The following is a 27,150-nucleotide window of genomic DNA, read 5'->3' as shown; positions in this document are numbered from 1 at the left end:
AAGTAATAAGATCTTTAGCAAATAACTTCCATAACTTTGGAGACTATTTTAATACGGTATTTCACACAATCTTAGGGGTCACTAATTTGACCGTCAAAACTTCTTGTTGAACAAATAAAAACTTACTAATTTCCAATTTGTAGGCTATAGATGCAGATGTGTATTTGCTTTTGGATAGTCTTAGAATCTTTTCTTTTTAAAGGTCTTCAAACTCTGAAATTATTGCTTAGATTGTATCAGCACTGATGAAAAAACCCAGCTGCTTCAGGGGAAGCAGCAAGTGAGTACTGTAGACACCATTTCTCCCTCTAATGTAGTTCTTAACTTGAGTGTGTACGGAAAATCACCGGAGGGGGCTTGTTAAAAGAGCAGACCCTGAACTGGGCCACCAGAAATACTATTTTTTTTGGTCTGAGGCAGAGCATAGGAATCTACTTTTAATATACAATCCTGGTGGATCTGGCGCAAGGGAACTCACACACGGAAAAATACTGCCCTCACGTTATGAAAGGATTCAACATTATTCTCTCCTTTGAAAGATAATTGGCTTCAAAGAATAATTGAAAGTTAGAAACTTGGGTCTTTTACAGAACCAGGTAATATCTCTGCTACTCTTCTGGGTATTAGTCTTGAACTGCAGCCACCGTGAAAGCTTCTGGTGTTATTTAAATTAATTCTTGTATTGTTATTAAACTTTCCACATGGTTTTGTTTATCTCCTCAACTAGAGTTTGTGTTTCTGGGAGGCAAGAACTATGTTTATATATTTTTAAAAAATATTTTCAACATTATTTAGCACTCTTATTAAATATTTATTAGGCCCCCAATAAACATATTGTAATTTTGGTTAAAAAAACAGCCTAAATTGCTTTAAAATCCACCTTAACTTCTGAGGCATGAAGCCACCTCTCTCGTGGTTATTGCTTCGAACAAAGATTTCCAATATCCCCTTGCACAGGATAAAATGGAGGCCACACCTAGTATTCATTAGAAATTGGAAACTGAACTTGGGCTGTGTCATCTAGCCACAAGGAAAAGGCCGAACGACAGTAATAGCTTTGACTGATTACTCGGCAAGGGAAACCAAGCCCCTAGGGTGTTCCAGTCTCTCTTTGGCCTATAAACCTGTTTGAAAACCTGTTTCTCAGAATTTAAAGCTTAGCTCGATTGAGGTCAGTATTATAGTAATGTCAATAATTCTACTACCCTCAGCCTTCAGGCAGACCAGTACAATCCATCATTAACTTTATTTTCATGGAAAGGCAACTTTTGGGAAAATAGCTCTAACTTCAGCTATTTTATTTGATTTTCTTTCCCTTAAGAAATATTTGTGCCAATATTGCTTCTTTTGGATTTTTTGCTTTCTAAACCTTAACACCTTCCAGTGCCTGCAACTGTCACCTAAAATCAGAATAGCTCTAAACACAAAATTTGGGGCATGGCCAGGGGAATTACCTGAAACTTGCAGAAAAAGACCAAATAAGATATTGGGTCTGAAAATAATTTTCAGTAACTGAGACTTCATGAGGTTCTAAAATCGCCTCTGCCTTTAGCTGCTTTTTGGGGATATGATACTGGGCTATACTGCCTAGTGGAATCTTCTGGCAGTGTCTATTTCTTTCTCTTAAAATTAAAAGCTTAATGAATAATAAACTGACGTCCTTTCCTCTCTGAACAGACAGCTCCACTTCTGGTGAACAGTTAGAAGCACATGCTCAAAGTAGATGCACCACATTCTTTTCAGGCAAGGACCTCCATCCCCAGGGCTGGCTTTGGGCAGGCGGTGATCAAAGGTGCTAAATGTTCACTTGCTGTCACATTTCTCACTCTTGATTCTAGAACCTGAAGAAGGACAATGGCTCCAGCTTTTATTGGATCAGATCTTGCCACTTGTTGAAGGTAGGAAAGGTGTTCGTTCAAACCCAGGATGGCACCATTTCCTTTTTTACCCAAAGAATAAAACACCTGAATATGTAGATGACTGTGCTTCTAATATGTGAATTTATTAAAATGAACACAACTTCAAACTTGAATGTTTATCTGAATTGATATGCTAACACTGAACTAAACTGAAAATAGTGAGAAATAATTAACTGGAGCTACTTGCTCATTACATCTCATATTTAAGACTTACCTGATCATACTGAGTTCCTTAGGGCAAAGTCTAAGTCTTATTTACTTTTGTATTCTTAGTACCCAGAACTACGCTTGGCACAGCACAAACACTAAATAAGTGCTTAAGATTTGGTGACTTGAATTCTTTTCCGTGGCATGAGTGGTTTAAAACCACAGTAATTAAAATTTAATGACCAGTAGAGTAATTAAAATTTAATGATCAGTAGAGGGCAATAAAATTGAAATTTTATTTATTAAAAAAAAAAATTCACTGGGCTCATTTTAAACTCACTTTCAGACCCAGTTCTAGCCTGGAAACTCTTCCTCCAGAGTAGTATCATGATTTCGCTTTAATGCAGCTAAAAGCCTCTTATACCACATTAGGATCCCCATCCCAGTTCCCATTGGGGAATCCCTCTTTCCCCCACCACACAGAGTAAACTGGGGACATGTGCTATAGGATCGGACGGGTGTGCACTGACTTATACACCACAGCTCTCTGTGGTTAATTCCTGGTCTAATCAAAATTATTTGACAGTGGATTCTACTTAAAAGTGAGAATTTGTAAGAGAGCCACTGGGTAAGATGTGGAGTATGGCAGTGATTTTGGCTTTAAGCTTCATGTGGTAGGAAACTGCATATTCAGTAAGATACCAATTCCATTTAAAAGAATCAATCCAAGCACATACCCACACTTATGCCTGTAAATAATATCAGAAGAAAATTATTATTAAGAAAAAATGGTTAATAGTGAAACAGCAAGGGGTTTTTATCTTGCACATACTTTCTTATATTTTTCAGATTTTCATAGTGAATAGATATTTTCTCTAGAAAAGAAAAAGTACATAGTGTAGCACCCCCACCAATGTTTTAGAGATCAGAAAGGAAGGCATGAGTAATTGTTCTGAAACTAACTTTAGCAAGGCTTGACTTGTCTTCACCAGTCTCCCCACAGTAAGTTTGGGGAAAGAAGACAGCCATGCAGAGAGTCGTAGGCCATTCCACTAACTCCATTAACCCATGTGCTCCAGTGGTCATGGGGCCACATGTTATCTCATATATTCCTTGAACTACGTGGGGCCAGGCAAGCTACAATAGCTTTAAGAAGAGGCTTTTCTTCCACATTTTATATTTTGATATTGCATTTTTCAATCTCTGCAGAGCTCTAAATCTTCTCCCTTGTTATTTTTAGTGATTCTCACGGGGAAAAAAAAAGTCAATCAGGGCTTCTGGCATGTCAGCTTTTTATAAAGGGAATGCAAAGCAGAGCTCCCAGCAAGCCTCATAAAACATAGGATTTATGGGAGATCTTTCATCTACACCCATTTAAAATGCTCCCTGCTGGGCGACTGAGAGGAAATGGGAATCATCATTTGAAAAGACCTTACTTTAAGGACTGGATACAGTGGCTCAAATGTTCCTTCAGCTCTTCTTCCTTTTCATAGGACTCCAGTATACTATGTGCTTCATCATGGTGATAGCAGTAGATTTTATAAATATCTTCCAGTGGCCCTTTAATCTGCAAGAATACTTCTCCTGATAAATGCAAAACAAAGGCAAAATGACATCATCAGACAAAGCTGGCACTTCTCATGATTATTTTCAACAATGTTGACTCATGTCAAAAAGTTGGATGGGACCTACTTTATCCCCAGGTTATTCAGGAAGGGTGGAAACATTGAGTGATTTTTTTTTCCTTTTCTTTCTTTTCCTTCCTTTTTCCTTATCTCCCTGCTTTCCTTCTTTGCTCCCTCTCTTTTTCTGTCTTTTCTTTTCTTTTTTCTTTTATAAAACAAAGGATGAACAAGTTATCAGAGATGGGCAGCAAAAGAAAGCTGGTTTTCTCAAAGGTGACTTTACATACAAGGTCGATGTGCAGAATTGTGGTTAAGAGTTGCAGTGTGGCCAGGTGGCTCACACCTACAATCCCAGCACTCTGGGAGGCTGAGGTGGGCAGACCATGAGGCCAGGAGTGTGAGACCAACCTGGCCAATACAGTGAAACCCCGTCTCTACGAAAAATACAAAAATCAGCCAGGCATGGTGGCAGGTGCCTGTAGCCCCAGCTACTCGGGAGGCTGAGGCTGGAGAATCACTTGAACCCGGGAGGCGGAGGTTGCAGTGAGCCAAGATTGGCCACTGCACTCCAGCCTGGGTGACAGAGCAAGTTCTATCTTCAAAAAAAAAAAAAAAAAAAAAAAAAAAAAAAGGTTGCAGTTTAGAGTTGGTGTGTATGGATTTGAGTCAGGCTGTGCTACAGACTGGCATTGTGACTTGAGCAAGTTATTTTAACTCTTTAAACCTGATGACACCAATATACTCAATTTCAGAAAGTCATTGTAAAAATTAAAAGAGGTGGTATTTGTAAAGTTCAGAGTATAGTAAATACATATGAAATGCTCAAAATGAAGCAGTTTTTTTTTATTAATTTATAAGAAATACAGAAGGTGAAATTTCAGGTGTTGGGTAAGTTATTTTTCAATATTTACTGCACTAATATTTCCTGAGGCTCTCTGAAGGGCACGCAATGGAGTTTAGAGAAATAAAATATTTCCTTCTATGTGATAATAAAAAAGGTCATATTTCAAAAATCAGTTTAATACTCTGAGCCAAGATTATGACTGTATATTCATAAAGCAACTTAGGCTAATTGTATCTAGGCATTTAATGAATCCTTTTTGATATTATGATAAAATAGGGTCTATAACTGGTGGCTAAAGTAGATATTGGGCAATAGTTTGATTTGGTCTCACACTTCATTACTTAAAGATGAGTACTATGCATCCACTACTCAATCCAGCACTGTATTAAATTATTTGGCAGATACCCAAGAAATATGTGACAGGGTCAGCTCTCAAAACATTGCAAATTTGAGATTGATAATGACTTGGTGGCTGAATTAATTGGGATGGCTGAATAGATTGACAGTGATCTGGACCTATTAATCTGGACCTATTATAGTTAACAGGAGTAACTCATTCTTTCTGCAGAAATAAAAGTGCCCTTAATATTTTCAACATGTTTTTCACACATTAACTTCCTACTTGCATGAAGAGATAAGAGGTTATTTATCCATATTAAGTAAGGATGAATAAATCTGAGTTTGAAAGAAATAAATGATTTCCCCAAAGTCCTGTCTAGAGGTGGAAAGGCAGAATTAGAGGCCATATTCTTATTTTTTCCTTGGATTTTAGCATGTACTCCACTCCAGCCACCCAATTCAGAGCTTTGCTGAGCACTGCTGAGCAGTGCTGAGGTGATGCACTTGGAAAGAACACTAAACTTGAAATCAGAAACAATTTAGGGTTTGTGTGGGGAAATTGGAATGACTTTTCAAAATTTCAGTAGTTTTTAGGGTACAAGTGGTTTTGGGTTACATGGATGAATTATACAATCGGAGAATGATTTTTTAAATAAATTATTTGAGTTTTAGTGCCTTCATTTTATTTGTAAAATAAAAATAATAGTTAGCCATTGAGATTCATTCGAGAATGAAATGGGATGATAGATATAAAAAGTGCCCACCACTGACTAGTTGCTCAAGAATTGTCATTTGTCTCTTAAGGTTGCTTTGCTACCTCTAGAATTAAAACACCAACACTTTTAAAGCATCACATTCTTTTCTAACTTATTTACAGCCAATAAAAGATTTTTCCTTTTCATTATGTGGGATTTTCCTATGATTATACGATTATGGTTAGACTCTGAGGTAACGTGAAATAATGTGCACACATGCGAGTGTGTGTGTGTGTGTTTATGTGTATGTGTGTTTTAAGGTTTTTGTTTGTTTGTTTTAGTAGTGCTTTTGGGGGGCCTATAAGAAAACTCAATAACCGTGAGCATCTTTGGAGCTGAAGGATACAGGATTCTTGTTTTGTTTCTGATATTCTACGGAGTTCATCCTTCAACTAGTGTAGGTCATATAGATTTGTTCTTCAAGACTGATAACAACACAAACAGTAAGAAATATCAAGTAGAGGAAAGAAAACAAAATAGGATGGTGACTGAATTTAGGGTTGGGCATAAGGTGAAGGGAGCCTCCCAGTAGTAGAACTAGGTAGCAAATGGGAACTAGGGGCTTTGGCTGGGAGGGCTCAGAAGTGGGACTGGTGACAGGCTTAGATCACATACTTAGCTGGACACTCAGCAGCAAGTCAACAGCAGTGGACCCGCATAGACACAGCCCAACACAAGATGAAGCTGTAAATAAGTGTGCTCACTATAAAGAAGCTAAAAGCAGAGACCAAAGGAAGGAAAGAGGTAAGGACAATCTCACAGATCCACAAGGTGATCAAATCAGAAAGTCAAAAAACAAGAACTAAAACACTTGTCTTCATACACAACGAACCCATTAATTGCAAATTCTCTTGAATTTTCTTTAACAGGAGTGGTCTAGTTTGAAAGAATTTATAGCTCTTCCTTTAACAGAAGAATCTTTTTCCCCCTCTTTTCCAAGTAAAATTCTGTTGAGGCTCTAATAATAATTATTAAAGTTAAAAGATATTTAAGTACTCTAATTGAAAGTCACTTATTCACCCAAAGGCCAACTACAACACTGGCAGGCAGAATATTTTATTTCCCTCCCAGCCCTACCAATGTATTCTGCTTCATAATAGTGCAGATGAAGCAGTGTGTCTTGCAGCAAAAAGTGATTCTGTTTCCACGGTAACATAACTCTCGACTGCGTTTCTTTAGTGATGAAGGACAACTGCTCTGTGTAATGTATGTGGGTTTGAGGGGATGATTAGGAGCAGAGAAGGGACTAAGCCAAGACCATTGAAGGTAATTTCACTTGTGGTTGCCTGTCACAAAGGTGCCAGAATCCTATAAAATAAATAAAACTAGTGTGTTCTTCTTTTTAAAAATTCTACAACCCAAGAATTTCTGCATTGGCATCCCCAAAAAGCAATTGCCATGCAAAGGAGAAAAAAAAATGCACCCTTTTAAATCTCCTTAGTTATCTTATTTAAAAATAACTTCCCAAAATATTGATATTATGTCTGGATATCATGACTCCTCTGTTTCAATTTGTTCCCTTTACTGATGTGAATAAACATACGCTCCTCTTTCTATTTCCATACCCTCATGTGCAGCCCTGACATGTGCCATACCAAACCAGTTGGCCTCTATAGTATTGTAATCCTGCTCCAAGATGAATTTCCCCTGCAGGTAAGTAAACAAGGGTAAAGTCAGTGATTTTCAAGAGATCTCCTTATCCCAGGTTTTGTTTAGGAAACTGCCATAAAAGGGAAGAAGCAGTTGTGTTCCTCACTTCATCCTTTTTTGAAAATTACTGGATGATCATCATGCACCAAACACTTTGGTCGGTACTGTAGATACAAAGAACCAATTCTTCCTTCAAGGAAATTATACCAAGGGAGAGAGACAGGACTGAACTTTCATTTACCATATTATGTGAAAAGTAAATAAAGTACAGAGGGACACCTATTCAGCCCTTGGGGAGCTTTGAGCAATGCTCATAACAGTGTACTCTTGAAATAGGACCTCTGAGTGAGTGCAAAAAGCAAGGAGATAGTTGTGCAGAGTAAGGTCTGTTCAGAAAATTGGAATGATCTAGTGTGGCTGGATGGGACCATGTCTGCGAGGAAGTTCCAGAAGGGATGTAGAGGTGGACTGGGACCAGATCACAAAGAGTCTTGTGCCACATTAAGGAGGTGGAACTTTCACCTGAAAGTGATGGGGAAACACCAATGGATTTTAGGCAAGTGACCAGATTGTGTTTTAGAAAAACTATTCTGGGCCGGGCGCGGTGGCTCAAGCCTGTAATCCCAGCACTTTGGGAGGCCGAGACGGGCGGATCACGAGGTCAGGAGATCGAGACCATCCTGGCTAACACGGTGAAACCCCGTCTCTACTAAATGCAAAAAAAAAAAAAAAAACTAGCCGGGCGAGGTGGCGGGCGCCTGTAGTCCCAGCTACTCCGGAGGCTGAGGCAGGAGAATGGCGTAAACCCGGGAGGCGGAGCTTGCAGTGAGCTGAGATCCGGCCACTGCACTCCAGACCGGGCGACAGAGCAAGACTCTGTCTCAAAAAAAAAAAAAAAAAAAAAAAAAAAAAAAAAAAAAAAAAAAGAAAAACTATTCTGGTAGTTATTAGTATGAAAGATGGAATTTCAGGGAAGAGTTGGTGAGATTGAAGAAGATAAACAAATTGAAAGGCTTCTATAGTAATAAAACAAATAGACAATGAGGGACTAAAACAGAAAGTTATTGCAGTTAAGAGAGAGTGCACTAGAGTCGACTGCCTGGGTTCAAATCCTGGTTTTACCATTTACTCGACGTGTGACGATTGGGAAAGTTACTTATCTGTTCCTTAATTTCCTCATCTGTAAAATGGAGATAATAATAGTAGGGTTGTTTGCAGGTTAAATGAGTTAAAATATGTAATATATTTGCATCAATAGCTGGCATATGCAAATGCTCAATAGATGTTAGCCATAACTACAGCAAAGCGAAAGCAAGGAGGATGCAGAAGAAAGGGAGAAAAATGGACATTGAACATGCGTGAGAGATGATTCCAGACATATTCCAGAATTGTGGTTTAAGTGGCCATGTGGGTAGACACTGATGGCGTAACAGAGTTTAATGGGAAAGATGATGAGTTTAATTTCAGATGTACTGAGTTTGAGTTTCTTCTTGTGTATTCAAGCAGAGAACCCCTTTAGGAAATTGGATATATGAATCTAGGATTTAAGAAAATAGTATTTTGGACAGAGATGTAGGTTTGTAAAAATTGGGTAGTATAAGACATGAATTTGTGTGGTCATGCAAGAATGTTCACAGAGTGAGAAGAAAAGAGTACCTGAGGACCAGATGCTGGCAAACACCAACACTGCAGACAGTAGAGAAGAAAAAGAGACTGCAAGGAAGCCTGAGAAGGCATAGCCACAAAGAAGGATCAGTGTGAGGAAGGACAAGAACAAAACAGTGAGAAATACTGCCAAGATTGACTAAGTTGGTGGGGTTCTGGGTGACAGAGCTTTGCTAGTTGTCTCCCCATGGTCATAATCGGCTTCCAAAGAAATAGAAGTTTTGGCTGCCCCAAATCAAAATGGCATTTCCCATCCTCCCATCCAATTGGTGTGGCCATATAATTAAAGCCCACAATGGGATATAAATGAAAGTGTCCCATGACAATATCCAGAAATTTTCCTCAAGAAGCAGATGACTCAGCCTTTATGCTGCCTTCATCTTTGTCTCCATCTGCTACCTAGGATTTGGATACTATTAATACCTTTACTTTGTCCATGAATATAACGGCCACCTCTTGGTGAGTGGAGCTGTGAGCTGGAAGGAGCTTGCATCCCAGAGCACCTTGTGGAGCAGAGCTGCCATACAGCTCCAGAACACATGCCTTGGAACTTCTACACATAGAGAAATCAACATCTGTCTTATTATGCTTGTAATGTTTTGTTTTTGTTTTCTCTTTCTCCCAGCTGAACTTAATTCTAATCAACTCACTGTTTTATTTTGTTTTCTCTTTGACAGGAAAATATTTTGGGAGAAATCCTGATGAGTTAAGGCCCCCTCTATGCTACCCATTTTTACATTTCATTTAAAAATTCTATGAAAATATGACATGAACTGTTAGTTATGGAGGATTTAAAGTTGGATGTTGCTTGTATTAACAAGAAAAACTATGCAGTAAATTCAACTCTAAAAACCAACTAAGATGATGTTTACAAAAATCATTTTAGTTAAAATCTCAAGTATAAATTATGGCCTGAGGTATATTCTGAAAGAATGTTATCTGTGGTTCTCAACAAAACTTGTTGTCAAGGCAGAGTATTTAGAATACAGAGAAGGGGGTGGGATGGAGAGAGGGTAGAGATGGCTCACTCTCTGGAAAGAAGGTCTGAGATCTGCGTGCAACAATACAGGCCTCTGACTGTCATTTCCCTGAGTGACACACACAGCTGAGTGAAAGTGCCATGACATGCCATCTCCAGTGAAAGATGTTTCCTGGCAGCTTTCACCTCGAGTTCAAGGGTTGTTCCCCACGGTCTGCTTATCCTCCTTGGATGGGAGCCCAGCTGCCATGACTAAACAAGGCAGTAGATTCACCAGCCCAAATGCCAGATCATCTGAATACTTTCTCCCTTACTTTCCTAGCCTCATTCTGTTCTCCAAGGAGCATAAAACGAGTAGAGGAAGTGAGAAGAAAGAAACTGAAAGAGTAAATGCTGCTTAAACAAGCCACACTCCCTCGCCTTCAGTCTCTTTTAGCTTCTACCTAGGTTAGGGGATAAAATTGGCTGCTGAGGACACCCAAGAGACCCTGGCTAGGGTTATAATATTCAAACCAAATACAGGTGGCAGGTGAGACATGCAGCCATGGGATTAAAACAAGTATATCCCTCGAGTATCAATTTTATTAAGATATTTGAGGGAAAAAACGCTGGTTTCCTAGAAGAGTAGACTGGAAAACTGACATGAATTCTTATGACAAAATGAGATTTCCAAGTTATTTCATGCTTGTGGCTCTAGCTTCAGGTCATAACTCCACATTTCCTGGTGCTTATGATATTTCTCTTTTGATATCAGGAATATTTTGGTAAAATTTTTTTCAAAAGCACTAGAGTAAGATAAGTTCAGAAAAATATGTGTCCATTGGATTTGACAATTCTGAGGTCCCTGGTGATGTGGTAATAGCGTTTTTAGAGGATTGGGTTTACGAGGGAATGAGAGATGAGGAAGTAGGACCAATTAAGGGAGGTGGACCCTAAAGAGAGAAACAGAGAAAGGAAAGGAGCAGAGTGGAGGATGGGGACCTGTCATGATCATCTCTGTGTCCAGTGCCAGGGAGGACGATGTCATAATTGTGGTGGGGCTCTCAAAGAAGGGGCCGTTCTGAAGCTAAGGTGGCATCCACCCAGCACATCTGGCCATGGGAAGTGGCTAGCAGCTGAGCAGGACAAACTGGGGGATGCTAGTGGGCTCTGGAGAGGGTCAGTGTTGGGAGAGGAAAGAGCTCTGTCCTATATTTGGAAGAGCTAGAGTCCCTTCTGACTGTGTCCAGAGTTACTAATAATGTAAATTGGGCAAATCAGTCCTTACTGTTTTTGTCTCACTAATGGAATAGATGCTCTTTAAATATTAGTCCAGCTCTAACATTCAAGAATACAGCTGTATATTTTGATGTTAGCTCACAGTCTCTTCCTGAACCTTGGTTGACTTCCTAGACACTAACTCCAGGTCGGGATTCTTTAACAATTGACATCTTGAGGCAACATTGGTTCTCTGAGAAAGTGAAGGTTTTGGCTGGCTGGATCAGGAAAAGGTACAATAACTTTTTTTAATGTAAGGTTGATAATACTGAGGAAGACTGTGTCTTAGACCAATCCATGATTTCCCATTTTTCTTGTTTTAGTAAATACCTCTCTTGAGAAAGCTTGCCTCGTCTACAGCTAGTTGCTCTATATTACCTAGCAGCCTCTGGAAATGGTACTGACTGTTGACATTGACATTTGACAGTGACATTGACCACAGACAGACTCAGTGATGACAGTTACAACAATCATCTCCTGTTCCCTCTGTGTGCCAGCCAATGCACTGCACCTTTACTATTATCTCTGATTTCATCCATTCATTAAATAGTTATTAAAGACACTGTTCTGGGTGCTGGTGACACAACAGTCACAAAACAGACAAGAGTTCCTTCCCTCATGGAGCCTACATTCTGGAGGGGTTATGCCCAATGTTTGATATTTTCCTGCCATGGAAGTGTTGTTATCCCCATTGAAAAGATGAACAAATGCATGTGGAATCCATTGCTGTTTACTTATCTGTTCTTCCTTCTTCCAAATGCATAAAATTTGGACTGGTAACACACCCAGTTAAAAATATTGACCTTTCCCCAAATCTCTGGTATTTAGATGGCCAAGCATGTGTGCAAAGGTGTGTTTGTGTATGTATGTGAAATGAAATAACATGTGTGCAAAATAGGATGAGATATATGTAGAAGTCACTGGGGAAATGGTTACATTCCCCCAAAATGAAGAAAGCCTTCTGAAGAGGTGGTTTTGCTTCATTGCCTTTAGGAAGTGATGCCTGGAAATGGAGTAGCCATGTAAGGGATGATGCCAAAAGCCACATGCTGAGCATTGTGAAGGGAAGAGCTTCAAGGAGCAGCAAGCAGTTGCACTAGTCCTGGACTCGTGAGTTATGGATTTCTTGTGACATGAGAAAAATAAGCCCCTTTTTGGTCAAACCCTTTTGGCCAGGTTTCTATTACAGGCAGGCAAACGCAATCCTCACTGGCTCAAGTGACTTGCCCACAGCCATCAAACTAGTGATGACAGCCAGGATTAAGACACAGATCAGTTTCACTTCAAAGGCCATGCTCTTTCCAGGCTATTGGGCACCTTCAAGGTCTGTTACTCTTTCTATGTACTTCTCATTTTAGCTTCCTGGAGGCTGGGAAAGTGTTCAGAAACTCATAGACTCTCACATTCCTTCCTGGGATTTAGAAATGTATTTCTATGTGTATCTTGTGCAATATTTGACTTTTCACAGGTCCATTCAGATCTGACCTCAACTCTCCAGTACTCCTGGCACAGCTAAGCCACTGACTTCCACTGGCAGGCTCCATTAGCATAGCGTCCTAGAACTTACCATTCTCCTCAGAAATAAGAACTGTAAGACTTTTTACTAAGCCACCTTTATTTTATTTTTATTGTAAGAAATAATTCCTAGCAGCACTGGGACCCATATTCACCCTGCTCAGGAGACTGGAAGTCCATCTCCCATATCACAGCCTGGCACCTGCTAACTGCTGATTTTTCTCTTTCTTATGAGGATTGGTGTGTCCCTGATCCTGAAAACCCCATTTCCCCATTGTCATTTTCTCTGAAGCGGACAGCTTTCCTGTTACTTCCAACATCTGCATTCCGATCTTTCAACTGTTGCATCTGGGTGTCCCCCAAATCTCTGTACACATAATTTTGTCAAATCTTCATAAAAACCATATGGGATAGGTATTATTGCCTCCAGTTTCCAGATGAAAAACTGAAGTTCAATTAGGTTTTGTAACTTGCATAAGATCACACATCTAGCAACAGGACAAGCCAAAATGTAACCCAAGTCAACCTGGTATTAAAACCCATGTGTTCTTAAACTCTACACTGCCATCTAAATGGAAACAAGAGCCACATCTCATACTCCCATCTATAAAGATTGAAAACCCATTTCCTATCTAGACACTGTGCTTAAGTCAAGATTTTAAAATCCACTTTGTATCTTGGCATGACAGTACAGACAACTTCCTCAGAGCTCTCAGATCTGCAAGCATATGCCTCTGCGTTTAAACTTAAACCTTATCCAAACCCCAATGTTATTATTGAGTAAAATTTTCTTCCTCGTTTATCTAAGTATCAGGAAAAATCCCCCTTTGGCACTACAGCTGTGAATCACAAATTCTCATTTGTGCCATCTAAGGACAAAGAAATGGGACACCTGTGCTTTTCATTTGTGATAACATAATTTTGGAAACATCTCACCAACAATCAGCTTACCTTATGGAATATAAGTGCTTTGGTAAAAGGTTTAGTAATGGAAATTGCCAGCGAACTCGTATAGGTGTGTCTACAACATTTGGCTCAGAGAGGCCTTCTCGGCACTATGCACCAGTCACATAGGGCTGCTGCTGTCCTTTTTCAGAATTTCCTGTACTCTTGCTTTGAGGCCTTTACCCTATTTCTCATTTGGAAAGCCTTTTGCACCCAATCTCCACCTTTCTAAATCTTTCAAGTCCAAGCTCAAAAACCACCTACCAAATCTAGTTTTCCCTCACCATTTGAGTTGAAATAAATTAATCTCTCATCTGTTAATCTGTATTAGTTAGCAATTACCACAGGAGGAAAAAAAAAAAAAAAAAGAATCACTCCAAAACTTAAAAGCTTAAGACAGTAACTGTTCATTTGTTCACAATTGTATGGGTCAACAATTGGGCAGTGTTTAACTGGCATTGATGGGGTTTACTTCTATGTTTCCCGTCAGTTGGTGGACTGGCTGTGGGCCAGCTGGCCAGTCAACAAGGACCTTACTCTTAAGCCTGTGGCCTTGGCTGTGTTGCTTGGAATGGCTGGACAGTTTGGGCCTCTCTCTTCACAAGCAGAAAGCAAAAGTGATAATGCTATTGTAGAACATCATTTTGCCTCATTTCATTGATCAAAGCAAGTTGCAAGGCCAACCCAGATACAAAGGGTAAGGATATTAAAATGAGACTCCAATTGATGCTTTTTCAAATATGGCCTCATTGTCCTAATTTTTTAAATACAATTTTCTGTAATTTTCCTCAAAGTTGAAATTACATGATTAGTGAATCTAGAAGTATGAACATCTTCAATTGAGTTTTCTCTGTAAATCATGTTTTTCAATTTTTTATTTTGAACTAATTTTTGATTTACAGAAAAGTTGAAAAAAATAGTGCAGATACTTTTCAAATACTCTTTACCCCACTTCACCAATATTAACATCTTACATATCAAAATACGATTGTCAGAGAAGGAAAATTAACTCTAGATCTCTAGATAAAGGTGGCCCTTGCTAAGTTTCTCAATGTAAAGTTACCATGTTTCCCTTTGAGGTTAGTAATTACTTGGGAGAAAGTTTGAGAATATGAAAAGCATATTTTTCCTCTAACTTTCACCCACTAAACATGACATCAATCAGTAGGTTTTGTCTGTAATAGTTGACTGTGGTGTTTATATAATGTGAATGTGATTTTCCATTTCCTTCGTTTTTCTTTTTTTTTTTTTTTTTGAGATGGAGTCTTGCTCTTTTATCTGGACTGGAGTGCAGTGGCACAATCTTGGCTCACTGCAAGCTCCACCTCCTGGGTTCAAGCGATTCTCCTGCCTCAGCCTCCCGAGTAGCTGGGACCACAGGTGCGTGTCACTCTGCTCATTTTTATATTTTTAGTAGAGTAGGGTTTCACTATGTTGGTCAGGCTGGTCTTGAACTCCTGACTTCGTGATCCACCCACCTCAGACTCCCAAAGTGTTGGGATTACAGGCGTGAGCCACTGCACCCAACCGTTCTTCTTTCTCTCTATATTTATTATTTAAAATCTGTGAGGAGCAGCTGTCCTTTCTCCACATTTATTTATATCAGCAAGAACTCATTGATATTTCTGAGGGTTATAATTCAATATCAGCATATTTATTTAATACTGAAATTTGTAAACCATAATATTTAAAATTGAGAAAATACTTTATAAACAAGGAAATATCTATTGAGCTCAGAGAAAATTATGGTAAACAGAAACTTTTAAAATTCTCATTATCTATACATATTAAAACAAGTAAATATTTGAGCTGAAATATTTTCATAGGCATTATCTTTTTGCTTCCATTTGAATTGTTTTCTTTCATTCTCTCTCTCTCTCTTTTTTTTTTTTTTTTTTTTTTTTTTTTTTGCAAAATAAAACTCATCAAGTAAGTTGTTTCTATTTGTAATTTTGGAATATCTTCCCAAATGTAGAGATTGTGAAATCTGGTACAGAATATTACTTTATCCTACTAAAGAGGAGCTCCATCAAAGCCTTCTCTTCATAAGTCAGATTTTCCAAAGTGTGATTATGGACTTTTAAAATTAAATATTTTATACACGAGCTCTCATTGCTTATTTTTTTTTTTACCTTATTCCTTGTTTTCATAGGGATACATTTCAATGTCTTCCTATTTGCAATTTTGTTTTTAATAATTATTATTTGTAAAGATTAAAAATTGAAGTTGTTTTATCCATTTGTTGAACACCTTAACTAAAGACTTCCAACTGATTTTTAACAAAATGCAATTCAATTTCAGAGGCCTTGTTTACAAAAATAGTCCAATGCCATGTTAGGACACTTTGGTTGATTTGTAAAGTGGTGCTTCAAAGAATCAAATATTTCCAAAGACTGATTGATGACCAGCAGGAAAGAGAGTGTATAGTGTCATACATAAGATTATTTTTAATTCAATATCAACTTTATTCTTCAGATATTGTTATTCACTCTAATTTTGTGTGTATAAAAATAAATGCAAATTTTCACTACAGTTTTTACTTCAATTAATAAATTCCATAGCTTCATCACATATGCACCAATCATTTTCAAGTATACATCTGCTCTATAGATTTTTATTTTAATAAAATCATTGTTTTACTGTGATGCTGTGCTCCACTAATATTTGTGTTCATGTTATCATTTGCCGTCACAATGCTTAATTTTTAAGTTAAAGTGACAGTTGCATTTATAATAAGGTCAGACAATTCACCATTGACATGATAAACTTCTAAAAGCTTTTCTTTGGTTCTGTGAATTGGATTTTTAAAATTTTAACTGCTATTGGAACTATTATTCGATTCATCTGCTCACACTGATATAAAACTGTCATCATTTAACTGTTTGCAGTACTCCTTTGCTCATGGTGTCAACTCATTAGTAACCATTGTTTTTTATTTCTCATAGGCCTAAGGAAACGCAGAATTAAAAATGAATGAAATTAATTTAGGAAAACTGTTGTCTGACCTAAATGAAAAGTCATGCTGCATGGAGTGATATGTAAACACACCTTAAGCAGCTGCAAGCATTTCATCACTTGCTTAGAGCATAGTCTTTTAAAAATAATGACTATGGCCATTTTCACGATATTGATTCTTCCTATCCATGAGCATGGTATGTTCTTCCATTTGTTTGGAAAACAGTATGGCAATTCCTCAAGGATCTAGAACTAGATGTACCATATGACCCAGCCATCCCACTACTGGGTATATACCCAAAAGATTATAAATTATTCTACTACAAAGACACATGTACACGTATGTTTATTGCGGCACTATTCACAATAGCAAAGACTTGGAATCAACCCAAATGTCCATCTGTGACAGACTGGATTAAGAAAATGTGGCACATATACACCATGGAATACTATGCAGCCATAAAAAAGGATGAGTTTGCGTCCTTTGTAGGGACATGGATGCAGCTGGAAACCATCATTCTTAGCAAACTATCACAAGAACAGAAAACCAAACACCGCATGTTCTCACTCATAGGTGGGAACTGAACAATGAGATCACTTGGACTCGGGAAGGGGAATATCACACACTGGGGCCTATCATGGGGAGGGGGGAGGGGGAAGGAGGGAGGGATTGCATTGGGGAGTTATACATGATATAAATGACGAATTGATGGGTGCTGACGAGTTGATGGGTGCAGCACACCAACATGGCATAAGTATACATATGTAACAAACCTGCACGTTATGCACATGTACCCTAGAACTTAAAGTATAAAAAAAAAAAAAAATGACTAAACTTTGACATAGATGTTGCTGCTGCTTCAGCAGATTTCTATCTTCTGATCGTCTACGGTCAATGACAGCATTGAGGATCCTTTGGTGGATGGTATTTTGTGTGTTATAGGCTCAACAACTTTCTTGAGAAAAAGAAAATCAAAATTTTTCTAAAACATTGGTATGGTTTGGCTCTGTGTTCCCCCCAGATCTCATCTTGAATTGTAATCCCCATGTGAGCAGGGAGGGGCCTGGGGGGAGGTGATTGAATCATGAGAGTGGACTTTCCCCTTGCTGTTCTTGTGATAGTGAGTGAGTTCTCATGAAATCTGGTTGTTTGAAAGTGCATGGCACTTCCCACTTAGCGTGATACCTCTCTCTCTCTCTCTCTCTCTCTCTCTCTCTCTCTCTCTCTCTCTCTCTCTCTCTCTCCCCACTCCTGCCACAGTGTGAAGAAGGTCCTTGCTTCCCCTTTGTCTTCTGTCATGATTGTAAGTTTCCTGAGACCTCCCAGTCTTGCTTCCTGTTAAGCCTGAAGAACTGTGAGTGAATTAAACCTCTTTTCTTCATAAATTACCCAGTCTCAGGTAATTCTTTATAGCAGTGTGAAAACAGACGAACACAAACATGAATATATTAAATTCTTGCTTCTGAAAAGGTTTATTTCAGAATGAAACATAACCAAAAAATTTGTAAAAGAGCTGTCAATTTATAACATGCAATAGGTAACCAAATTACTATAGCAAAAGCCTCTAGACACTCTGTAGCATGATTGCTCAGGCCCTGTTTTCCATACATATTTTGTTTACATCTATTCTGTAATAACGTGTAACAATGTGTCCCATTAACTCCATTGTCTGGCATCCTGATGGCTTCATGCCTCTCATAGGTCATGACATGGGCCACCCCGCACGGGTCATGACACAACTAGCTGCCACACCCAGTAGATGGCAGGGTCTGCAGCATCCAACACATCCACCACCACCAGAACAGGAAGGAGTTAGCAGTTTCTAGCTGTTCATATCCAAATAGCATAATTTAATCAGCCAGTTCCCTACATGTGGCAATTCAAAGAAAGATATAACTTTCCTTGAGACTAGAAAAGGTTGGCATAGGAAAGATGGACTATGTTTCAGAGTTTATCATGTGTTACAGTGAGAAATATTAACTGCACATGCCTCTTACACTCTACTAAAAGAGATTGTGTCAGAAGTTGACATATGATGTAAAGGTCTTATAAAACCTCTTCTGAAGCAACTAATAACAATAATAATTTTTTGAAAAGGAAAAGTCCATGACAAATGCTAAACTGGACTGAATGCTTACATAATACACTAAAATCAGTATGCTCTAGACAAACCACAATACGTGGTCACCTTAAATCTGGAATTGTTTTTGACTTCAGTGCATCAATCAACCACTTGTTTATGCTTTCTTCTACATTTCTCTTGAAAGGACCCTCTTTTTTAAAATTTTCACTGCATCTTCCTTAGTCTCAATGCTTATTACCACATGCCTACATTTCTTATAATAACCTATTTACTAGTCTAGGACTCAGTTCCTCCTCTGCATTCTCTTCAGACCAACCATATTTTTCTTTCTCCAGAAACTTTTGTGTCTCATCACACCTTTGCTGGAAATATTTTAATGGCTCTTTATTACCTGTAAGTGCCAAACTTCATTTCCAAGTGCTGCCAGTCCCTACTCTGCACTTTCAGATTGATTTCTCACTTCTTGCTTACATCAGTCCTTCACTCCAGCTTGATCACTCTTCATTTCCTAAACACGCTTGGCATTTGACATTTGTTTGGCACTTGTTTTTCATGCTGTCATTTCCATTTAGAATCTTCTCCTCAACGTGGACCCTATTGTTGAGATAGAACCTATACTTTAAGCCCAAGTAACGTCTTCAAGAATTCTTCGAGTCCCCATCTGGAAATGTTCTCTTTATCCTCTGAGGTTTGCAGTAGTGTAGAAACTGCTTTGATGGTGTATTATACCCATACCTTCAATTCAAGAAGCTGTTTGGTTGAATGTTTTTGAAGGACAAAAATGAGCTCTTTCACCTTTTGATACCAAGTGATGTCATACAATGCTGAACCCTGTGAATATGCTGCCACTTTGTAACTATTCATTGATTAAATTAATAAATGAATGTCCAAGGAATTCACACTAATGAATTAGTGTGGTAACGAGTAGAGTTCTTCTTTCAGGAAATATTTTTGCAATTTGTTGTGGACATTTCATCACAAAGAACAACTGAATTTAAACCTGTCTGTGGAAGAAATCTTTCTGAGTAGGCAGGCCTTATTGCCCAGTCATTTCTTTCACTATATTTCATCTCTATGATCAGTTTTGCTCATTAAACTTTGGTTCTCTATAAATATTAAACAAGACCAGTTTCATGCCATTTTTATAACTCTAACAGATAAAAGGTAACAAAGACATAATCAGTAAAGACATAAGGTGTTTGTGTGTAGTCTGTGTGTGTGTATCTCAAAGAAAGGATCTACATCAAACAAGTTGTTACTTATGGGGAAGACAGTGGCATTGGAGGGATATATGAAAGGAAATTTTACTGTTACTCTATGTGCTCCTGAATTGTTTTCGTATTTTTGTAATGAGGTGTTATTTTATATTAAGCGTGAAATAGAGAAACGATAATTTAAAAAATCTCTTAGTCTACATGGCACTCTTTGCATGATGTCTTGAAGTGCAAACTGCCTTTATGGAATTCATAGCACTTATTCCCTTGGAAATTCCCAAGAAATGGAGAGCATACAAATTTGGCTCAATACTTTTCAAATTATATTTTCTGTTGTTACTTTTGAAATCTTACCAGAGTAAGAAAATAAATATATCTGATCGAGAGTAAAAACATAGTTGGAAGGTAAATAATATAGAAAAAAAGAAAGCATGAATAAAAGTAGAACTTGTGTAAATTTTTAATAACTTACATTCCTTTAATAGTTTGACATTCCTCATGTAAGAAATTTATAATCTAAAAAGAAATTGATTCATGGGCATAAGATCTAAAAAACATTGTGAAGAAAAATCAGTAAAGCTATTAGAATATTTAAATAATTAATTCTTTAAGGATCAAGTAAGTGTTAGTCATTAAAAAATTACAGAACATCTGGAAAGTAAACAGATTGAAAGACTGGAAATTAAAAAGCAAATGATATGTTTTGTGCTACTGAGGGACTTCGCAAATGGATATAAACCCATTTGAAAATAAATACAGAGTCTGTATAATTACAATGAGCCCAAAGATGGGTTTAGCATTTATGTCTCTCCTGGGAAGCATGGTGAGTTAGGAATAAAAAACCAAAGCAAAGGGAGGTTATTAAAAAATTATTTCCTGTTGTATTGTACAACTTGAGAAGAGAATAAACATACCAATTACTTGCATGGCCGGTTCCACGTCTGTTGTGGCCTCTTCCAACAATGACAGCAGCTTGGCTGATATCTGATGCACGGACTCAATGTTGCTAAACAAGCTATCCACATCCAGCCTATCAATCTGAAGAAACAAAAAACATTGAGCTGATAGAGAAGCACTGTATTTGGGATGTTTTTTTCCTGCTAAACAGTAAGCATTTTAAATGCCAGCCCATGCTGTCTCCATTAACCATTTCTGTTAACATTCTTATTTAGGAATTCTAGAGTGCAGTTTGCTCCCCCCGCCCCAAGAAATTGGGATGATGCATCTGTTACTTCTGTCTTTTGAAAAAACGTTGAATATGTTTTGTGTTGAACATACATCTATATATTCCTATAACAACCAGAATGGGAAGATTTGAGCCTAATTGGTGTTAACTGCCCTCTATGAGGGTATGTAGTAGTGTGTAAGGATTTAGAATATTTTACTGCTTATACAGCAGAAGTCAGATCTTACCCGAGGCAAGTAACTATTTTCAAAGCTGGTTTTTAAACCATAGATGTTTGAAAAGTGATGACAAGTAGATGTGCTGGGTTGCTTTTTCCTTTTTTTTTTTTTTTGCTTGATATAAATGTAAATGGAAATCATTAAATATATTCTACTAATTAAGCATTCATTATATTTTATTTCATGCACAACCTTAACAACCAGTGTAATTATTCTTAGATCTTACAGCAAGTGTTTATAATAATTTATTTATTCATTTATCCATCCTTTCACCAAATATTTTCTGAGAAGCTTCTATGTACCAAGAATTACAAAAGAAGCCAGAATGTGTCATAGGTAGTGATTGGTTAGTAGAGGGATGGACAACTATCCTCAGCTATCTGAGTATGGTGAGATATGTGCTCTGATTTTGATGAATCTTTTTTGACATCATTCCCTTGAGTTAAAGTTGGATCTCCTTTCATAATCAAATAGTGACTGGTCAGGCCACAGCCATATTGGTGCAGACTCCACTGGGCAACATGAGGGAACAGGAGTAGGTGCCTTTTACTCATGACTTATTGTGAATGAGGTCATAGGTGGATAATTAATTCATCAATAATCAACTCATGGAAGAGTAGCACAAGTGAAAAGCAGAGTTGCGGGCTTAAAACCAGGTCAGCGAAGTGAGGGGTATGAAAGAGACAGAAAATTTGATTAAAGAAAATGTGTCAAGAAATTAGGGGAATTAGGAACAAGGGATATAAGAGGGAGACCTGGAGGAATTCTGCAGACGAAGGCCAACAACTACAGCTTTTTTTCCATTATTTCAGACTCAGTTTCTTTAGGTGTGTGTGGGGTCTATTTAAGGGGTAAGGAAGAAAGCAACCTGCTCATCTTTTTATCCCATCCCTTTTTGACATTGTCCCATCTACTGTTCTCTATTTTGGACACCAATATTATTTTGGTAAGGATATTCTATCATTGAACATGGAAGCATGACTTCACATTGCACCTTTCCAAAATGTGGCAGTTATTTCTTATGCAATATGGTCTTGCTATATACAAGTCTTTCAACCACCTTGGGAAATTTTTCACTTTCCCATCATTCATCCTGTCCTCAAGATAACTCACAGCCTCATTTGTAATCAAATTCATATGATCAATGCAAACCAAAACCACAATGAGACACCATCTCACACCAGTTAGAATGGCAATCATTAAAAAGTCAGGAAACAACAGGTGCTGGAGAGGATGTGGAGAAATAGAAACACTTTTACACTGTTGGTGGGATTGTAAACTAGTTCAACCACTGTGGAAAACGGTATGGTGATTTCTCAAGGATCTAGGACTAGAAATACCATACGACCCAGCCATCCCATTACTGGGTATATACCCAAAGGATTATAAATCATGCTGCTATAAAGACACATGCACACGCATGTTTATTGCGGCACTATTCACAATAGCAAAGACTTGGAATCAACCCAAATGTCCATCAGTGACAGACTGGATTAAGAAAATGTGGCACATATACACCATGGAATACTATGCAGTCATAAAAAAGGATGAGTTTGTGTCCTTTGTAGGGACATGGATGCAGCTGGAAACAATCATTCTCAGCAAACTATTGCAAGAACAGAAAACCAAACACCACATGTTCTCACTCAGAGGTGAGAATTGAACAATGAGGTCACTTGGAATCAGGAAGGGGAACATCACATACCGGGGCCTATTATGGGGAGGGGGAGGGAGGAGGGATGGCATTGGGAGTTATAACTGATGTAAATGATGAGTTGATGGGTGCTGACGAGTTGATGGGTGCAGCACACCAACATGGCACAAGTATACATATGTAACAAACCTGCACGTTGTGCACATGTACCCTAAAACTTAGAGTATAATTAAAAAAAAAAAAAAGAAACCAAGCAGATGCCAGCACCATGCTTCCTGTATAGCCTGCAAAACCAATTACATCTCTTTTCTTATAAATTAAAAAAAAAAAAATCATATGATCATATGCAGTGGTTTATTTCAATATAGGATTAGACAACTTTTAAAAAACTAATTTTATGTATTCTGAAATTGTCTATGATTCCATACTAATTATTACATTGTAATCACTATTAGTTCTTAGGGTCTTTAATCCAGTGTCACAAAATGTTCCTTAATTGACAATTCACTTTAATAGGAGATGGCACATATGGTTTTTTGCTTGTAATCTAGAGAGGTTCAAGACTTTCAATTTCTATATTAGAAAATATATTTAATATTATAGAAAATATTTAAAAGGCACATAACAGTTATATGGATTTGGTTATTATTTAATAATAAATTATTAACTAGTTAACAGCAGAAGTTAATAATATGCAATATGGTCTTGCTATATACAAGTTTTTCAACCACCTTGGGAAATTTTCAACCAAATTTGGGAACTTGGGAAATGACAATTAAATGAAATTGTCATTTAATAATACTTCTCTATTATCAATGGCTCAAACGTAATATATCTCTGAGTACCACCGATTTAACACATTACTTATCCTAAAGAATTGCCTCATGTGTTGGGTATTAATTAAATCCACAAAGGTACAACTTTGAATAATTCAAGATGTTTTCCAAAAGTTGTATGTGAATCAAAGTTTCATAGATTTGGTTTATTTCAAATTTACTGATTGTATATTTCTTAAAATCGTTTTTGAAATAAATCCTTCTAATATGTAAAATTTCAGCCCCTAATTTACTCGCTTTATAAGATAAGCTATCAGCAGTAAATCATGCAGTGTATCCCTGTTATTATTTCATTTTGCTGTGGAAACTTTATTCTGAGAAACTTCGAGTGTTTCATGTTTATTATTTCATACATGACTCCAACTTCTTTGTAAAGGTTGAATCATCTTGAAGATCCAGAAAATAATGCAGGATGAAGAGAGGAGCCATGCTCAAACTTATGCAAGAAGTTCAGGGGAGAACCAGATTCAGAAATGGACCTTTTCATTCTCTGCCTTCGTTCATTACCAGCAAATATTAATAATAGAATACGTTACTATCTCTCTTTAGATTCTTTGGTTTGTTCCTGAGTTTTTTCACCAAGTTGTCACTCCTACAATTTATTTCTCAAGGTCAGTATCCTGTATATCTGTTTAATTTAGATTATGAATCCATTTAGCAAGGATCTAATTCTACATTTTATCTGTAATCTTAGCTTAGTGCAACAAATACTAAATAACAAAAACATAGATTTTAATTCCACTTCTTGAAGGACAGAAAGGATTAAAACATCAATTGGACTGATTTCAAGCGCCCATATCACCATGAGCCCACAGGGATTCTGTGAATCATAAAATTAATTCATATCCAGTCACTGCTATGCCAAGGAACAAACAAATGCCTGGTACAAATAGGCTTTTAAAACTGATAGACGATTTTATGATTACTGATATAAATTCAAGGAAGCGTGTATTTATATTCATTAATCATTCACTGGAAGCAGGCAACGCTCTAAAGCTTAAGTTGAATTACATTTTAAATGGATTAAAATTCATTTTTTTAAAAAAAGACAGTCTGAGTACACGCTATTCTAAGTCAAGTCAATATATAATAATTCAGACTTACAAAACATAAAAAATAAAGGCCAATGTTTCTTTTTTTAAATTTTCTTCTAAAAAAAATGGGATACATGTGCAGAACATGCAGGTTTGTTACATAGGTATACATGTGCCATGGTGGTTTGCTGCACCTATTAACCTATCCTCTAAGTTCCCTCCTGTCCCCACCCACTCCCTAATAGGCCCTAGTGTGGGTTGTTCCCCTCTCTGTGTGCATGTGTTCTCATTGTTCAGCTCCCATTTATGAGTGAGAACATGCCGTATTTGGTTTTCTGTTTCTTTGTTCGTTTGCAGAGGATGATAGCTTCCAGCTTTATCCATGTCCCTGCAAAGGATGTGATCCAATTCCTTTTTATGGTTGTATAGTATTCCATAGTGTATATGTACCACATTTTCTTTATCCAGTCTATCACGGATGGGCATTTGGGTTGGTTCCATGTCTTTGCTATTGTAAATAGTGCTGCAGTAAACATACGTGTGCATGTGTCTTCACAGTAGAATGATTAATATTCCTTTTGGTATATACCCAGTAATTGGATTGCTGGGTCAAATAGTATTTCTGGTTCTAGATTAAAGGTCAGTGTTTCAATCGGCAGTTTAATTTATTGCTTTACAAAAGTACTTATCGCAAGATATACTTCAAATAGCTAGTTCCCATTACATTTAAATAATTACTAGGTTTTAAAATCAGGTAATGTGATGCCTCCAGCTTGTTCATTTTGCTCAAGGTTGCTTTGGCTCTTCAGGGTCTTGCATGGTTGCATATACATTTTAAGATTTTAAGCTTCTGCACAGCAAAGGAAACAATAATCAGAGTTGAGAGACAACTTGTGAAATAAGAGAATACATTTGCAAACCACACATCTGACAAGGGGTGTTAACATGCAAAATATATAAGGAACTCTACTCAGTAAGAAAACAAATAATCCTATGAAAAAGTGGGCAAAACTAATGGATACCAGGCTTAATACATGAGAGATGAAATAATGTGTACAACAAACCCCCATGACACATATTTACCCACATAACAAACCTGCATATCTTGCAGATGTACCCATGAACTTAAAATAAAAGTAAAAAACAAGAAAGAAAGAAGATACAGGGTGACTCTAGTTAACAATAATTTATTGTTATGTTTCAAAATAGCTAGAAGAAAATATTTGGAATGTCCCAACACAAACAACATTATAAATGTTCTGAAACCCATAATTGAAAATAAATTTTAAAAAGAAATTATAAATGTTGGAAGGGATGAATATCCCAATTACTAAGATTTGATCATTGCACACTGTATACTTGTATCAAAATATTACATGTACCCTGCATATTTGTACAAGTTTTATGTATTTATAAAAATTAAAACTAAGTAAATAAAAATAAATTAAATTACAAAAATGGCCAAAGGATCTAAATAGACATTTCTCAAAAGAAGACACAAAAGTGGCCAATAGGTATTTAATGCTCATTATCACTATTATCAGAGAAATGCAAATTAAAATCACGATGAGATATAACCACACACTTGTTAGAATGACTACTATTTAAAAAGATGAAGGAAAACAAGTGTTAGTGAGGATGTGGAGAAAAGTGAACTCTTGCACACTGTTGGTAGGAATGTAAATTAGTACAGCCGTTATGGAAAATGGTATGGAGGTTACTCAACAAATTAAAAAGGTTACAGCTAAAAGACGGCTGTCTAGAAAGTGGGCCCTCATCAGACACTGAATCTGCTGGCATCTTGATCTGGGACTTCCCAGCTTCTAGAGCTGTGAGAAATAAATTTCTGTTGCCTACGTTACCCAGTTTATGGCATTTTTTAAAAAATAGAAGCCTAACTGGACTAACATAGTATGTAAGTTTCTATCTTTGGCAGTCATCTTGGTGGAGAACTTGTCTGTGAAAAAGTCACAAAGAGGAAAGCTAAGCCTGGCAAAGTCTTGTTAACTCTTGGATCTAGCCTTGCCTAAAGCAAGAAATCCTATTCCATAAGCCGACAAAGTGTCTTATTTTTTTTTTTTTTTTTTTTTTTTTTTGAGACGGAGTCTCCCTCTGTCGCCCAGGCTGGAGTGCACTGGCGCGATCTCAGCTCACTGCAAGCTCCACCTCCCAGGTTCACGCCGTTCTCCTGCCTCAGCCTCCCAAGTAGCTGGGACTACAGGCGCCCGCCACCACGCCCGGCTAATTTTTTATATTTTTTTAGTAGAGACGGGGTTTCACCATGTTAGCCGGGGTGGTCTCGATCTCCTGACCTCGTGATCTGCCCACC

At 37.5% G+C, this 27,150-nt stretch overlaps 1 protein-coding gene across 1 annotated transcript in view; it reads right to left on the bottom strand.

The window, feature by feature from the left end:
* Positions 1-27,150, bottom strand: part of ARHGEF38 (Rho guanine nucleotide exchange factor 38) — a 135,052-nt gene that overhangs the window by 49,174 nt on the left and 58,728 nt on the right. Inside the window, exons 3-4 of the mRNA XM_010371550.2 lie at positions 20,808-20,931; positions 3,503-3,650 (exon numbers count right to left, since the gene is read on the bottom strand). Of these exons, the coding sequence (XP_010369852.1) occupies positions 3,503-3,650; positions 20,808-20,931 (272 nt within the window). The remainder of the gene's footprint in view (positions 1-3,502; positions 3,651-20,807; positions 20,932-27,150) is intronic.

This window comes from Rhinopithecus roxellana, chromosome 2 (genome assembly GCF_007565055.1).
Source record: "Rhinopithecus roxellana isolate Shanxi Qingling chromosome 2, ASM756505v1, whole genome shotgun sequence".
Classification (NCBI taxonomy): Eukaryota; Metazoa; Chordata; class Mammalia; order Primates; family Cercopithecidae; genus Rhinopithecus; species Rhinopithecus roxellana.
The sequence above is the reverse complement of the archived record's forward strand: the minus strand, read 5'-3'. Positions and strand labels throughout refer to the sequence as shown.